General features: G+C 36.3%; 1 protein-coding gene across 1 annotated transcript in view; it reads left to right on the top strand.

Moving 5' to 3' along the window:
* The window catches only part of SEMA3D (semaphorin 3D), a 209,660-nt gene that overhangs the window by 169,576 nt on the left and 22,581 nt on the right, over positions 1-17,503 (top strand). The window contains exons 14-17 of the mRNA XM_060020342.1: positions 10,344-10,566; positions 12,651-12,739; positions 14,581-14,622; positions 16,956-17,113. Coding sequence (XP_059876325.1) covers positions 10,344-10,566; positions 12,651-12,739; positions 14,581-14,622; positions 16,956-17,113 — 512 coding nt within the window. The remainder of the gene's footprint in view (positions 1-10,343; positions 10,567-12,650; positions 12,740-14,580; positions 14,623-16,955; positions 17,114-17,503) is intronic.

Genomic DNA, 17,503 nt, shown 5'->3' with positions numbered 1-17,503 from the left:
GTTCAAATAGCATAAGTCATGTTTAGAGCAGAAATGAAACAGGTAAGAAATGTGTTTCAGAGTTTCTGCATCTGTTTTGGAAAAACTTTGCGATTTAAAATCTGTATGTGCATTATAAATGGCTTTTGTTTTGTTGATGTGATTAAAACAGTTTGTTATTTAAATATTTTAGAATTAGTTAATTGGCCTAATATAAATGTAAAATGCCTCTTTTAAAAAATTAGGATTCATTATGAATATTTCTACCAAGAGCTCAAAATAGTCATCAAAATCCCAGAAAAATCATTGATGTAACCCATCTAATTCTACTGAGTTTTATCTTATATGTGTTCTTGAAGAGAAAACAGCTGGTAGCCAGGCTTTCTGAATTCTCTTTTCATCTTCCTGTTATGTAACCTGATTAAATTTGGGAACCACACTTTACAGCCATGTCTATTTTCCCTTTCGTAATTCCTCAATATGTTTCAGGGATGTTTCTGAACTGATTATAGGATAATCTCAACTTTGGTGGAAAAAACTTTCTGCAAGTAATATTATGATTTTCAATATTCACTTTTTAATTTTCTTTGAACATCAAAGCTGTACTTGTTATTTTTTTTAAACAGTAACATAGGGTGTAGGTACTCTTCTAAAGGCTTTTTAAATCTTAATGTAATCTTTATAATGACTCTATAAAGCAAATGCTATTACTATTAATGCCATTTTACAGATGAGCTATCTCAGGCACAGGTAAGTGCAGTAACTTGCCCATGGTCACAAAGCTAGTGAGTGATGCAACTGAGTTTTAAACCCAGATATCTTGTTGGTAGAGTCCAAGCTCTGAGTCCTTGTACTTTGACACTACATTAAGAACTTTTTATGTTAAATTGTATCTATTTTTCCCTTCAATGGAAGATCTTTTACTGAATATACATAGTATATACAATGATTATATGTGTGAAGGTTGTTTGAGTTTTTTGGTTTGTTTGTTTTTTGTTTGAGGAGGCTGATAAAACTTCACAGGGTTCTCTAGCTGGGGAAATTTGACCATACTAGGATTCTGGGATTAAGTGTCAGAGACTATCATATTCTGAGTTGTTTCTACATATGTTTATTCTAAAAAATAAAGACTGTGACCATTCAGGCCATTAAAAACAAATCTTTAATTATCTGGATTTACATGAGAAAGAATTTGGGACTGAAATCACCCACATTCATTACAGAAAATTATTTCCCTACGTATATACAGCAGTTGATTCTTATAATGCTAGAAGTTGATTATCAAAATGACCACCTGCCGATACATCCAGATCACATCTGACAGTGTAGGCTGGAGATGCTGCAGAGGTGGCTGCTGTCACCACTTCCCTGCTCCTTCCTGAGAGACCTGTGAATGTCATGGGAGCCTAAAGGCAACTCCTACCTTACATGACTCTGCTCGGAAGCACATGGGCACTTCTCTGATATGTGACCCCCGAATAGTAAAACATACATGTCAGTGAGGAGGGTTTTCATCAGTAAGGAAAGAAGCACCTCCTTATGTTAAACAGAGCAGCCTTTGCTGTTGGAGTACTCAAAATACAAAGTGTTTACACTGTAGATATTTTCTTGAAGAGTTCAGAATTATCTAGGGAATAAGTTGTATCCAAACTACCAAAAATACTTTTCTTTCTTTCTAATAATTTAGATAAAAGGAAAAATATCATCAGGCATAAGGAAGTGCTATTTAACAAAATTATTCTTTTATCCTTCCTAAACATCATTATTCTCCTATGCTTTTGTAAATGTGTAAACACATTCGCATCTGAAGCTAAGCTTTGAGAATTATGCCTCGTAACTAATCTTTAATCCACAGCCCATACTCGGGCCACTGTTGGTAGCTGAGACAGAAAGACAAAGTCTCCCTTAGGAAGACTCTGTTAGAACACTCTTTGATCAGGTACATTATGTTCTTTTATAGAATTTAGGGACAGAAAAATATATCCTAGTTACTGTCAGGGATTATTTATCTTGCTTTATAGTTTCACTTAAAAGCAGCATTCTTTCTTGTTCTGAACTAAACTCAGATTGTGTCTACACTGGTTTTAGATGGGGAGCAACCAGGTAAGCCAGTTAAAAAAATTTATTTATGTAAAATAATATTACTGAGATATTAAAATTTTTTTTTTATTTACCATCTTTTTCCAATTGATTCTCTGTAAGAATAGTGATAACCACTCCCCCGAAAGGTTTGCAAGAGTATCGAGAAAGCTACCATAACTAAAGGGTATCAGTTATTTCGAAGTAACTAGCTACTTTTGTACTCTCTTTGAAATCTCTGTGACCACATTTGAAAATGTCTAAAATCGTATGTAAATGTGTAACCTTTGGCTTCCTTAATTCTTTGTTTTCAGTGATATCTTACCTTTTAGTTGCATACAATGCTTAGTCAGATTTTCCACATTATATTTTATATTTGGCGGGCTGGTGCTGAAGTTAGGAATATCATCTATCTGATATGAAAATCTGCTACACAAATAAGCTTTTCATAAACTAAGGTTACCATTTAAATAACTCTGTCATTTAATCACTGAAATTATATTTCACAGTGTATCAAGTAATGTCTCTTGTTAAGTTTGAGAATCTTAAGAACCGGAATGGATGAGAGACACAGCATAATTCACTCTCATTTTACAGAGGAGGAAACTTATGCCCAGAATAATAATTTTCTCAATATCATATCACCAAACATGGCAGAGTGAATAGGGATGCTGAAGTTTTCTGACCAGTCTTTTTTCCTTTATTCTTTGATATTCTCTAATACTCACCTATCCCCTAAATTCACCTGATTAATATGCTACTGAATGCTCTACCTAAAATTAACTGCATTTATTTTTACATATTCTCCTGACATACTTGCTCATCTGTTCTGTTTTGTTTTAAGCAGCCTAATTGTAGTAATTTTTGTTTAAGTGAAGCTATGAGTCTTATTTTCTACAAACCTCCAGCTCAGAAATTTTAGTCAAAAACCATCATTGAACCTGTCTTATGATCCAGACACAGTAATAAGGACTCATGTTATCTGTACATTCTTACAGACAACTTAATGGTGTAGATATTATTATCCCAATTTTATGGATAAGAAAAAGCCCAATGAACCTAAATGTCCATCAACAGATGAATGGATATAGAAGATGTGGGATTTATATTATATGTATAGTGGAATATTACTCAGCCATAAAAAATGAAATAATGCCATTTGCAGCAACATGGATGGACCTAGAGATTATAATCCTAAATGAAGTAAGTCAGACAGAAAGCCAAATATCATATGATAACACTTGCATGTGGAATCTAAAAAAATGATACAAATGAACTTATTTACAAAACAGAAATAGACTCACAGACATAGAAAACAAATTTATACCAAAAGAGAAAGAGAGAAAGAGGGGGGAGGGATAAATTAGGAGTTTGGATTAACAGATACACACTACTATATATAAAATAGATAAACAATAAGGTACTACTATATAGCATAGGGAACTATATTCAATATCTTGTAATAACCTATAATGGATTCTGAGAAAAGAATATATATATATATGAATATAAATGAATCTCTTTGCTGTACACCGGAAACAAACACAACATTGTAAATTAACTATTCTTCAATTTAAAAAAATAAATAGAAAAAGCCAGTGAGGGTAAGCACATGCTCATGGTCTCATAGTTTTTAAAGTGGTGAGACTAGGATTAAATTTAGAGCCATGTAACTCCAAATCAAATGCCATTAACCCCCATGCCATTCTGCCTTCAAAGTGATAAAATCAAACAACCAAACAGAACCTTACATTGTTTCTCCAGAGATCAGTCTGTTCTCTGCAAAAATAATAGTGAAGTGTTGAAGCCTTATTGCACTTGGCATTTCTTTTATTGTAATTCAGGGGAACACATCTTACTTTAATCAAAGCATTGCTGAATAATTTGCTTTCTATGAAATGTCAGGATCTTTACTCTAAAAGCCACTTTCCACTTATGTTAAACATTTTAAATAGATTATTTTAAACACCACCTTTGCACTTACATTTTCTCATCCATGTTGCTATGGAGGTTGAATTCTTGGTTGTTCTCCCAGCAGTGCCTTCTGTTGACATTATCACTCCGGTAAATAAACATTAGAACATTCTGTGTGCCATAGCTACTTAATTTTTTTAGTTTGACAGACTTCTGTACTTCCTGTGATAAAAAGTCAAACCTAAACTCCTAGCCTTACAATGATATCATTACTCTACAATGTTAATAAGCCTGGAAATTCAAGAATACACAAGATTCGCTTACATTGAATTCCTTCACTTCAAGTGATTCTTCTGCCCTCTGGTGTCCAAACAGAGTCTCTGAACAAATTATATTTCGTTCAGATGGGCCTTACTGAACTGCTGGGTCTTGGTAATAAGTTCCAAGTGAAATGCAGTATGGAAGAATCTACCATACAATGAGTGATAACAGGTCAGATATAGAAACCAAACTGAGATCAGGCAAAAAAATCTAGGGAAGATTTGTAAAGGCAGAAGATTTTATTTTTGACATTTGATTTATTATTAAAAATTTACTCTGTAGTTTCATTCTGTGTTGATAAGGGGTTTTTAAGATTTATGCATAAATGTAAATATTAATACATGTTTACTTGAAAGTGAGCTTCAGTTTTTAAACTATTCTTTTATCAGAAAGGTGAGAAGAAAGGACTTTTTGAAAAAAATGTATTGTGTTAAGGACACTTATCGTGAGATCTCCCCTCTTACCAGATTTCTAAGTGTACAGTACTGTATTATTATCTACAGGCTGTAATGTTGTATAGCAGCTCTCTAGAACTTACCCAGTGTAATTGAAATTTTATACCCACCGATTGATGACTTCCCATTTTCCACTCCCCCGAGTCCCTGGCAACCACAGTTCTATTCTCTGCTTCTATGAGTTTGACTATGTTTTATATATATATATATATATATATATATATATATATATATATATATATATATATATATATGTGGAATTAAGCAGTTTTTGTCCTTCATGGCTGACTTATTTTACTTAGTGTATTGTCCTCTGGGTTTAACTATGTTGTCACAAGTGGTAGGGTTTCCTTTCTTTCAAGACTGAATAATATTCCACTATATGTATAGACACTTTTTTAAAAAAAATTATTTATTTTATTTATTTATTTTGGCTGTGCTGGGTCCCCGTTGCTGTGCGCAAGCTCTCTCCAGCTGTGGAGAGCAGGGGCTACTCCCCGTTGCGGTGCATGGGCTTCTCATTGCGGTGGCTTTTGCCGCAGAGCACAGGCTCCAGGAGCGCAGGCCTCAGCAGTTGTGGCACGTGGCCTCAGCAGCCGTGGCGCACGGGCCTAGTTGCTCCACGGCATGTGGGATCCTCCTGGACCAGGGCTCGAACCCGTGTCCCCTGCATCGGCAGGCGGACTCTCAACCACTGCGCCCCCTGGGAAACCCTATAGACACTTTTTAAATTCCATTCATCAGTCAGTGAACATTTAGGTTGTTTCCACATATGGTATGAAGGGTTGTCAAAAAATTAAAAAGTAGAACTACCATATGATCCAGCAATCCTACTTCTGGATATCTGTCCAAATGGATTGAAATTGGGATCTTGAAGAGAGATTAGCACTCCCATGTTCATTTGCATCACTATTAACTATAGCCAAAATGTGGGGGTTTTTTTTGTTTGTTTGTTTTTTGCGGTACCCTGGCCTCTCACTGTTGTGGCCTCTCCCGTTGCGGAGCACAGGCTCCGGACGCGCAGGCTCAGCGGCCATGGCTCACGGGCCCAGCCGCTCCGCGGCATGTGGGATCTTCCCAAACCGGGGCATAAACCCGTGTCCCCCGCATCGGCAGGCGGACTCTCAACCACTGCGCCACCAGGGAAGCCCCCCTTCTAGGTTTTTGATTCTAGAAAGGAGAAGCAGAGGCAGGACTAGAATCTGGGCCTCCTGACTCCAAGTTTCTAAGGGTGTATGACAAAACATCTCTACCATTTTCCTTTAACTGTATATAGGCTGTGTTTCTCTCAAATGGTGAAAGGCAGCTGATTCAAATAACAAATCAATCTCTTCAACTGGATTTCAGCTTTCTTTTCCATAGGGCCAACATTTGCTTTTAAAATGAGGTTCTCCAAATCCCAGGCTACTTACTCCATTCAGTCATGTTTTCATTTTTCTGGAATAGAAATTCTTCTAAAAAAAAAGAGAACCTTCAAAAAAAGATAGACTTACCTGTATATTTATATCTCTGGCCCTTCTAACTCATATTGAATATAGCATCTTTCTTTGCCCATATATGTTATAAACTGACTCTTAGAGGAATAAGTAGGGGGATAGGATGACACCTATTAAATTTGCATGTTTTACTTTATAAATAAACATGAGACTTCTTTACACATTTAGCTTATTTTTCCCATTTTGCTAAAAATGAAAGCCCAGTTCAGTTGTGCCTCATGCCATGTCTTCCCTCGCACTGATCACCCCTCTGATTTGTTTAAAAGGAAACTGCAACCTGTAGAGAATAGCCCGAAGCAGCAGGGGGAGAAAACTTGTAACAGCTGTCTGGGGACCTGCCAAGGGGCAAAGTTCTCTCATTGGATAAAACCCATTTTTCTCCTCTTATCCATTGCTTCCCACTGCACGACTGAAGGCCCTCTGCAAACACGCAGATGTGCCAAGCATAACACGATCACACCTAGTCAGGGTGGCAGCCAGCCCTGGGAGATAGGCATGCAACCAGGGCTTATTGCCGCTGGTTTACCCTTTCATCTCAGAGCTGCCTAGGCAGGTCCTTTTTTCTTCTGCTCTTGTGCTGGTATTGTTTCCAGCAACATACGGACATTTTAGAGTTTTGGTAATAGCTCGCTCTTTTTTTTTCCCCCCCTTCATATTTTAAACTGTCTTAGAGTTTTTTGAAACAGTAGGTGGAGACACAGATAAGTTCCCTGATTTATTTCTTACAGTCACAGGAGCTAAAGTGATGCAAGTCAGACAAATGTTAGAAAGCTGGAAGCAGAAATAAATTGCCCTCTACAGTATATTCAGATGGACTGAGTCAGCAGGTAGAACTTAAAGTACATACATACAGAGGAAAAATTCGTTAGATTTTTAATACCTGTGATGTATAGCTGCAATAGGAAAGTCTTCTAGGATTTGTGGAAGGAAAATAATTGAATATGGTTATTTAGATGTAGCATTTCCCCCACGCTTTCTCTTTTTCCTTTATGGAATTTTTCTCTCCTTCTTTCCATTTACCTGCATAAGATACTTGGCATCCCAAGTTTAGATCTGTGTGAGATGCAGCTATGATATCAAAGGAAAAATTCCACTGGTTTTTAATATTTGGTTCAAACTGTACAATCTTAAACCTCAGGGAGTATCTCTACCAAATCACTTTCATTTGTGAAAGCAGAGTGGAGACGCAGACCAGAGAGATCACACACAGCAACTTAGAGGATAAAGATCTTATCCAAACACTGGCAGCATGCCATGAGGAAAAGCTGCCATATGAAAAAAAAAACATTTTCAAAGATCATTTTATAATAGTCAGTAGAAGCCAGGTTTCCCTTCTCTTCTTTTTTTGTTAGATTTTATTACACTGAAACTTCTTTGTCAGACGTGAACAATGAGGAAAATTATCACGTTTGTTTCTTTGATGAATGTTCCTAGCTTCATTCACCTATCCTTTCTCACATTAAAATTTCTTATGGTTTGAAAATTTGATATAAAAAACTGACTTGAATGGCACGATGTTATTTCCTTTGAAATATTGGCTACTGCATGATTATAGCTACAAAGTCAAAAGAGATGTTTTTCTTAAGTTGGAGGGCTGTTTCAAAAATGTAATGCAGGCAGAAATCTTGCATTTGCTTTGATTTTAATAATAGACCCACCAGATAGTACCACAGGCATTATAAGCTATAAGCCCACTATGAATGGCCTTTGACTGAGTCTCAAACATGCAGCCTGTAATTGGGCAAGAGCTTTGTATCATTTGAGCTCCGTATCCATTTTGAGTTACAGCTTAATCTACTTAATATAGGGTTCCTAGCATTACTGAGTTGACAGATTTCACTTGGCTGAAAGCAAAGTGCTAGAAACAATGACTGAAGATACAGTCTTAGATCTTTAGACCAACACCCAGCTAGGAATATGATCAGTAAGTACCAAATGGCTAACATTCCAGGACATTTCTAACCTTTTTGGTGCAGACCTGGGACAAGTCAATAAAACTGATCAAGAAAAGATCAGTTTCTTTTCACATGCAAGATTCTTATGAAAGACAAATATATTCTCAAGCTATTTATAGAAAATTAACAGATTTTTTTTTTAAAGTACAACTCCTTTGCTATTTCTTGTAATTTAGTGAGCTATTATGATTTTATTGCTGTAAATTTGAGGTCAGGGTCATTTATTGTGACTAACTCCAGTATCTTTAGTTCCTTGAGAACGACGCTTGTGAATGCTTTGAGAAGCACAATTTCGAGCCTTGACAAGGTTCTAATTAGTGTTGGGTATAAGTGGCTCAGTTCAGTGGAGATTATGTTTCAACTTGTCTAAAAACTAAAACAGGGAGAAAGCAGCACTTTCTTGTAAACTTTGCTTAATATTACTCGTTTTCTTTTCTATGCCTGCATCATCCAGCTAAACTTTTCCATTCCAAGAGAATGTATCAGCCAATGAAGAATTCAAATGTGGTAACAGCATTGTTCTCTCTGAGATAACTTACTAAATTACAATATAATAAAATCATAAAATAGATTCAGTATGTGGGAGGGGAGATATTTGAAGTAATATTTTGAAGGGATTTATGAAATAATTCCCCTTTCATGTTTTGGGAGAGAGGCACATTGAATTCATACCAGTGTGAATGTTTTACTTTTACCACCAGGGGGCAGGGTATGCTAACTATTGAATTAGTGGATGTCAGAAGGCGCACAGGAAGCGCATTTTAGACAGAAGTGAAAAATTCCCTGAGGGTTTCCCCACAGATTCTTTAGGGGAAGTTGTTGACTTGCTCATAGTAAATTTTCACGCCAGTTATGAAAAACTAGATAATTATGATATCAAACTATTGAAGTTCTTTTACAAGTAATTCTATGACATGTTGATTTGTTCCATTTTATTAACAATCATGGTTTTAAGTTAAAACTGAAATTTTACATTAATTAAAGGAAACTGAAAATAATAATGTTTATAGATCACTTTCTTAATTGTTTCAACTCAAATTTCATGTACCTTTGCAAGAAAAGAGCTCACTTTGGGAACTTTAGAAAACACAGGTAAATGGATATAATTTAGAAATCTTTTTGGAGAAACATTGAGAAGCTTTAATAAGCATGATAATTTGTTTCATAAGGTTCTCTTTGATGATCATTAGCCATTCCATCTGCCAACAAGCAAAGACAGTTGTCTTTTGAGATCTGAGGCTAATTCAAGAAGAGAATAGTTCAAAAGACTAAAGAAATATCTAGCATGGGGGTTTTGTATTTAGTTTTCTGAAGTCAAACTTCTTGGAAGAAAAGATATGGATTGGAATTATCAATGTTTACTTGTGCTTATGCAACTGAAAAGTATTTCAAAAGCAAGAGCCCAACTGGACATTGATAAAAGATTTAAAATATGTGCACAATGAATGTTTTATTGAGGTATCAATGATATATAACATTAGTTTCAGGTGTACAACATAATTCGATATTTGTATATATTGAAAAATTATCACCACAATAAGTCCAGTTAACATCAGTCACCATACATAGTTACAATTTTTTTTTTTCTTGTGATGAGAACTTTTAAGATCTACTCTTAGCAACTTTCCAATACACAATACAATGTTAGTAAATGTAGCCACCATACTGTACATTACATCCTCAGGATTTATAACTGGAAGTTTGTACCCTTTGACCCATTTTGCCCATCCTGCACCCTCTACATCTGGCAACCACCAATCTGTTCTCTGTATCTGTGAGCTCTTTTGTTTGATTCCACACGTAAGTGAAATCATATAGTATTTGTCTTTCTCTGTCTGACTTACTTCACTTAGCGTAATGCCCTCAAGGTCCATCCATGTAGCAAATAGTAAGATTTCATTTTTTGTGTGGCTGAATAATATTTCATTGTAATAATTAAGAATATTTTCGAAAGCAAAAACTGGATTTATATACACTGCAGGTAAGCCGCATTTATTTACATCTGTCAATACATGTGATTTCATATTGATCCTGGTGACCATTCCTTTAATATTATCAATGATAAGGCTTAAAAACTTTATTAGAAGTGAAAATTTCTCAGATGTGTGAACAATGCCTTTACTCCCCTCCTCACTCCTTTTCAGTGTCCAAGCAAAACCTATGACCCACTGATTAAATCCACCCGAGATTTTCCAGACGATGTCATCAGTTTCATAAAGCGGCACCCTGTGATGTATAAATCAGTATATCCAGTTGTGGGAGGACCAACATTCAAGCGCATCAATGTGGATTACAGACTGACACAGATTGTGGTGGATCACGTTGTCGCAGAAGATGGCCAGTACGATGTGATGTTTCTTGGAACAGGTATGCTAGAGCCAAGTTATGCCTTCTTTCAAATGAATTTTTCATTATTAGACAAACAAAAACTTCAAAAAAGTTTACCGGCCAAAATCAAAATGAGTAACTATTAGCTAATACCCAGTCAGTGTTTTTTTTAAACTTGCATAACATGTGCTTTTAATCGACGACCATACATACCTCCCAGCCTCCATTAGTGTTATGTGAGATTTCAAAATATACTACTATATTACGACTGCAATGTGCCTGCTACAGATGAGGTGCTCAATACATATTTGTTGAATGACTATGGACTAAAACAAATAGGTAAAGCAAAGCTTCTCTATTTTCAAACTTCACATTTCCCTCTCTCTACAGAGATATTTGATGACCTTACCCCAAAGGATCCCTTCACCCAATTTTGAGAATCACTGACTTAGGTGGCTTATGGTGGTTTCAAAAAAGTTAATCATTAATTTGTAAAGAACTTAAAGTAGAAACGACTTGGTGATTATTTTTCCTGTCCTTGAATTTTTTGGATTAAGTATCACTTTCATTATTAGAGCCCATTTTATTTATTTTTTTGGACTGCCAACTCAGTAATTATAAAATGATTACCTTTTTTTTCAAGGGAAAGAAATATTGCTTATCTGGTGCATCTCAAAAAACAAAAAGTAATATCTAATAATGTCCTTGAATTGTATTGGTAGTAAAGGTAACATGTATCATTAAAACAAAAGCACTACATCCTAGATAATGTTATGTAATTTGATGGATCACGCATTGCATAAAGAAAGAGAAATTTGATGAGTTTTTAAGAAATGGACATTTTTATTGAAATGTTTTTAGGACTATAAAACAATTTTAGAATAATTTTATTTTTTAAAATATATTGGTTTTACAAAAGTTAAGTTTATTAGGAAGCGTCTGTGTGACAGACTCAGAGGACTTTAAGAACACCGGTTGTCAAACCTGATTATGTTGCAGATGGCAGTACCAAGGCCCAGGGAAATAAGTAATACTTTCAAGACTACAGAGATTACTACTGAAGCGTCAAAACATGAAATAATTAGTCCTCCATTCTAATGAGCTTGGCTCCTAATTGCACTGCCCACCCAAAGCTCATTTCTAGTTCTTCAACATTTCAGGGTCAGAAAAGCCATTTAGCCACTAGGTGGTACTACCTAACTTTTACTTAGAAAATTATGAGGATACTAAGATAGATTGATTTTCAATTATGACATTCAGAAAATATATATTTAATATTTTTCGAAGATCCTAGGGTCATTTAAAAACAAATAATCCAGACTATTTTGTACAAATAGGATATTCCCATACATGTTAACCTACTTCAACCTCTGTGCTCAGAAGTTTAAAAGCAACTATTTTAAATTTATTTTTATGTGTAAGTCAGTCTATACATTAATTTCCAAATGGGATTTTTTTCTAAAATGTTCTTTTGATCGTCCTTCTGTAATAACATACCACATTGTGGACTGCAATATATGATTAATCTTGTGATAATAGTTTAGTTCTTTTAAATTGAACTAAAATAATTTGACAAAATTTTATTTTCTAGCCCATTAATTATATTTCTGTAAGTAAAATACATTTTATGAGTGAGCTACTACTTCCCCCATGTAGATAGCTTCAATGATTTCTCTTACATTTGTTAAGATTATTAAAAAAATATATATTTATCTTTCATGGTGAACTGGATAAGTACTGAATAAATATTTCTTACATTGAGAGAGAAAATTTGTTAATATATTTTAACCTTTTAAATTAAGTTCCAAAAATGTTGTTCCTCTTTTGTTACCCTTTCAACTAATTTTTAAAGGAGACATCTCTATTCCTTGTGTTAGGAATACCCTCTGAATGTGTGTCTTTTAATATTTTCTTTATAAATGTGTTTATGAGCTGAAAGCTATAGTATTTCAAAAGGGGAGGATCATATACATTAAGCTTCACTTCTCGCATGCTTTGTTTAACCTGATTGCTTGAAAGGCATTGAAAAAAAAATGAGGGGAGCCATGTGAAGGTTGCTAGGAGAATGCTTAACTAAACATTGAAGTAGAAACAACAGGATCGTGTGTAATGTATTTTTTCAGACGTTGGAACAGTCCTAAAAGTTGTCAGCATTTCAAAGGAGAAGTGGAAAATGGAAGAGGTAGTACTGGAGGAGTTACACATATTCAAGGTAAGACTTAGGCCAGAGTTCCGGGAGAAGCGATGGTGAACTTGAGCAGTTCTTATATAGGACATGTTCGTGTCAGTACGTCACCACTCTTTCTGAAGAAGTCTTTTCAATTAGCTTCTTTATTTTTCTTTTCCTTAAGCGAAGGAAAAAGTTTTAAAAGCAACTAAGAATGGGACTCATTTTCCCCTGCAGAAATATCACTGAACTTGGGGCTCCTGGGTTGCCCCTCATGACTGAGTTCTCTAAGCATATGTTCAGACAAATCACCACGGTAGATGAAAGCCTAGGGTCTCTTTTACTATCCAGATGCTTTTCTACTTTATAAATTTTACTTTTCAATTTTTCCTCAATTGAATTTAAGGAAACTGGAAGAGTGTATAAATCACGTGTCCCTGCATTTCTGTAAGGAATTCTTTTTTTTAAGTTGCTTGATAGTAAGTCTTTATGCATGCTAAATTCCCCTCAACCACCAGAAGAGTTAGTAGATCTAAAATAATAGTTCTCCAGATTTGGGGAATGTCCTTAGACTTTTAACAGTAGTAAATTTGAACTGTGGCATTCTTTGTAGACCTTCAATGAAATTCAATTTAGAGTTATTTTCTAAAATGAAATTAGAAATAAAATTGCATTTCTTAGAAGAGCTTTTTAAAAATATGCTGTCTTTTATACCATTTCTTGTTGAGACAGTTTATTAAAATAGACTGTTACCATGTAAACTTCTATTGCCTTAAAAGAGAGTAGAGCTCTCTGCTGTGAGGGGCTCAAGTTAATTAACAGACTGGGTTCCCCAGGATCCTGTTTACATTGTGATGATAATAGTGGTCCAGGAGTTAACAAGAACAAGACCTGCTCTCTGGACTCTACCAGAAACAAAGTCGTGGGTAGTTCCTGAGGGAAAAGCCAATGTCAAATATAAGTGCGAACCCAGAGGGCAAAAATAAAGCCTCCGTGATACCCAGAGGCACATGAGACTAAGGCTACTCAGGGGTTATTACTGACCAAGAGGAATTGTTTGGATTCCACTGTTAAGATTAAATAATGACCCTGTTTGCTTAATTCATTAAAAAAAGTTATTGGATAGAACTTTCTCATTTAACATTTCTTTTCATTTTTTTCATATATTTTCTTAAAGTTTTAATATCTGCTTGTGTTTATTACTTAGTAAATATTGGCTGGTGAGAAATGAATAGTCATATATATAGAGAGAGACATAGACGATAGATAAAAAAATGCTTAAACATTCCATCCTTTTTAGTTTGGCAGCTTTTGTGTTCATGTTTTAAATTTTGTATTGCACGCATACAGCCTTGTTTTCTACACATAAAACTTTCATGTTGTGAAACCACGTGCATCGTATCTTGCAGTGTTTTATAAAGAATATGCTCATCCACGAGAAGCACTATAACTTTTTAGAATTTTACTACTTGAACAAGTTTTTGAACTACTGATCTAAGTAAGCAGAAAGAGGCAATAAATAATTATGGAGATGTTCTTGTCAACACTAGTTTGAATTATATGGAAGCAGTTAAGATAAGCAGAGTCAGAAGAGGGAGAAACCTTGTGGGTAACCGGGAACAATTTTCAGTGCAGAGTGTCTCCTCATACATTTAGGTAATTTTTCTTTAATAAGATTTAAAAATAACTATTTTGATACTTTTTATTAAGGTTGAATCACTACACATGGGAAGGAAATAGCAAACATTAAGATCTTTTTCTCCTCTATATATAACAGAGCCTTGAAGTTTACTCCAATTATCCTTGGTACACAATAAAACAAAATATTGGCTACTCTAAAAGATTGTTCATGATTATCTTTATTAATAGTTAAATTTTATTTTCAGCATTCATCAATCATCTTGAACATGGAGCTGTCTCTGAAGCAGGTACTTTCTAATTTTTGTGTAAAAATTAGCCACAAAAGCAAGACTGTTTGCATCAAACTTTATTTTAGGGAAAATCCATTGAAACTAGAAGTTAAATTATAAATAGTGTAAAAAGCTTTAGATTATTTGTTTCTTTTATAACTGATTATAGGGCATTGTTTCTGCCTTGCCTTAGGAGACAGGGGACCCAATTCCATTAATTGAATAATACCTTCTCCCCTTCCTTTGGCGCTTGAAAATTGAGCTCACTTTCCTAGTCTCATGAGAATGTCATTCTGTCAAGGCTGTAAAGTAATTCATGTAGAATACTAGCCCTAAACATTAAAGATGGTTTTTAATCAGCGAGTCTACGAGTTAGACTATGGACTGCAATGGCAAACAGCCCAATAGTCACATGGAGCTGGAAGGCAAAGGAGCATGCTAACAAAGTAGACCAAGAATGGAACCGCGTTCTGGGGAAACAGAGAGGAGACGAACTGGTGTAAAAGGGAGCCAGGGGAGCGGGAGAGACCGGCAACTCGAGCTATGAAGGATGCTGCAGGTAACCAGATAAATAAACAGAAGGATGGGACGGGGAAGCGTATGCCGAGTAGAAGAGAGGGCCCTTTGAAAAGGCATGAAGAGTGAAAGACTCGAACTTATTCTAATAAGTTTGTGTACAATTGGAGCAGACAGCATAGCTGCACTCGAGGGGCAAGGAGGCTAGAAAGGAACCTGGGGAAGTAAGACAGAAGAAGAGTAGACACATCCTTCCATGGATGCCCTCCTGAGCTGTTGAACAAGTTTATCCGAGACAATGAAGACCTTTAAAGACGTTAAGCAGCCGGGTGTCATGGTAAGATTTTCCTCTTAGAGAGAGTAGCCTGGCGTGGCAGTGTGGAAGAGGGGTTGAGTCCTGGGGTGGAGGTGAGGGTTGCCGGAAAACAAGGGTGAAGCCAGCTGAAACGGTAAGGCCACTTACAGGTCATCGAGGAAGGAGATGATAAGGACTGAGAAAAGGCAAGGGGCAGTGCAGAGCGAGGCAGAAATGGATTTGAGAGCGCCGTGTAAGAGAACGGAGAGATAAGGTGGCAGACAGACGGAGTGAGAGTGAAAGAAGATTCAAAGACAACTCCCAGATTCGTGCTGGGGGCGACTGGGATGGTGTCTCTTGGTCAGGGTAGGGTAGGAAGACTAGATTTAGGGGAATCAGCGTGTGCGTGTTTATGTTGTTTTCAAAATAACTCTTGAGCCTTTGTACAGGAAGAAGAGTAAAGATGAGAACCGCAAAGAGGGAAACCCAATGTTCAAGACAAAGGAAGGAATCATCAAAGGAAACAGAACTCTAGGCAGAAATAAAGAGGGAGAACAAGAGAAAGGGAAGAGACTTTCAAGGAGGCTTTAGTCTTACTGGTATCAAACGCTAGAGAATTATATAGTAAAATACTAAACAAAGTCCACATTTAGCCTCCAGGAGGTCTTAAGTGGGTGGTAGGGGTGTAAGACAGATTTCTATAGGTGGAGTCCGTGTACGTTATTTGTGCCAATATCTATTTCTCAGATTTTTTTTCCCCTCCATTTAAAGTTTGGCATGTCCACTAGACTTGACCGTAAGTTACCTGAAGGCACAGACTATGGCTTATTCACTTGTTATCATCCCTCCCTCTGCCTCCACCACATACCCTCAAGTGAATACATGTAGGGAGCAGTGCATTATTTTCAGGACTTATTTTCAAAATGTGATTCTATTTATTGAGTTTGTCAGTATCCTGCAGGCTTTCACGTGTGATACAGCATCCCACAAACCTCCTTAATACTTTCTTCATAGTGATAGCAAATACTTTCTCTCTCACTTATCACTCAACTTCCTTCAGGGATCCGTACTTCATTAACAAATGAAATGGTTAGTTAAGATCACAGGAAAGTTTTTCATAAACCTCTTTTCAGTCAACTCTTATATAAGAAGCCATGGCAGGAGAAGACCCATCAGTGTTGCCTATAGCATCTGTGCTTGATATAATCTACCAGAGTGTATTTTCAACTACTAAGAAAGAATCTGACATCTTAATTCCTCAGTCTAGCAGCTGGTTTTTGACCTTCTTAAATTACTGCCAAGGTTACTCTAGCTCTCTAGAATGCCGTCCAATTCTGTGTCATCATCTTCAAACCACCATCCAACCAGGGATAGAAGACCGACTTATCTTACTCTCCCTTATGTTTCTGTGCAAGTGTTTATAACAGGCAGGGTACCCGAGGAGACAGATTTAGGTCTGTGATGTGGTATTCAAGAAAGGGAAGTTCTTAAGACTCGTCTGAAAGATGCTTCTAATGCATTTGTTTTGCCTGATTTGCAGCAACAGTTGTACATTGGTTCCCGAGATGGACTGGCTCAGCTCTCCTTGCACAGATGTGACACTTATGGGAAAGCTTGTGCAGACTGTTGTCTTGCCAGAGACCCCTACTGTGCCTGGGATGGAAATGCATGCTCTCGCTATGCACCCACTTCAAAAAGGTGAGAGGCACATCAAATTAAGATGAAGCCTTGCTTTTCACACAATGAATATCTTACACGAATACCTTCTCTTGTAGTTTAAAGAGAAAACATATAGAGAACATGGTCTGTGGTAGGAATATTACAATCTAAATGTTTTAGAGTTTTTCATACAGCTAAATTTTGAAGGAGGATAAAACAGAATGTTCTGAAATCCGGAAATGTGGAAGTCTTACCAAACCAGTTTTGTTTGATGCACAGCAAGCCAAACGTGGAGATGCCAAGATGTGCAGCAGGGAACGGGTTTATTCACAAAGCAGTCAAGCGGGGAGATGGGAAAAACAAGTCTCAAATTCGCCTCCCCAAAGGCGAAGGACTGAGGATACTTATGGGAGAAAGCTGAGGCGTGGG

Source organism: Delphinus delphis, chromosome 9 (assembly GCF_949987515.2).
Source record: "Delphinus delphis chromosome 9, mDelDel1.2, whole genome shotgun sequence".
NCBI lineage: Eukaryota > Metazoa > Chordata > Mammalia > Artiodactyla > Delphinidae > Delphinus > Delphinus delphis.
This window is presented reverse-complemented; position numbering and strand designations above follow the sequence as displayed.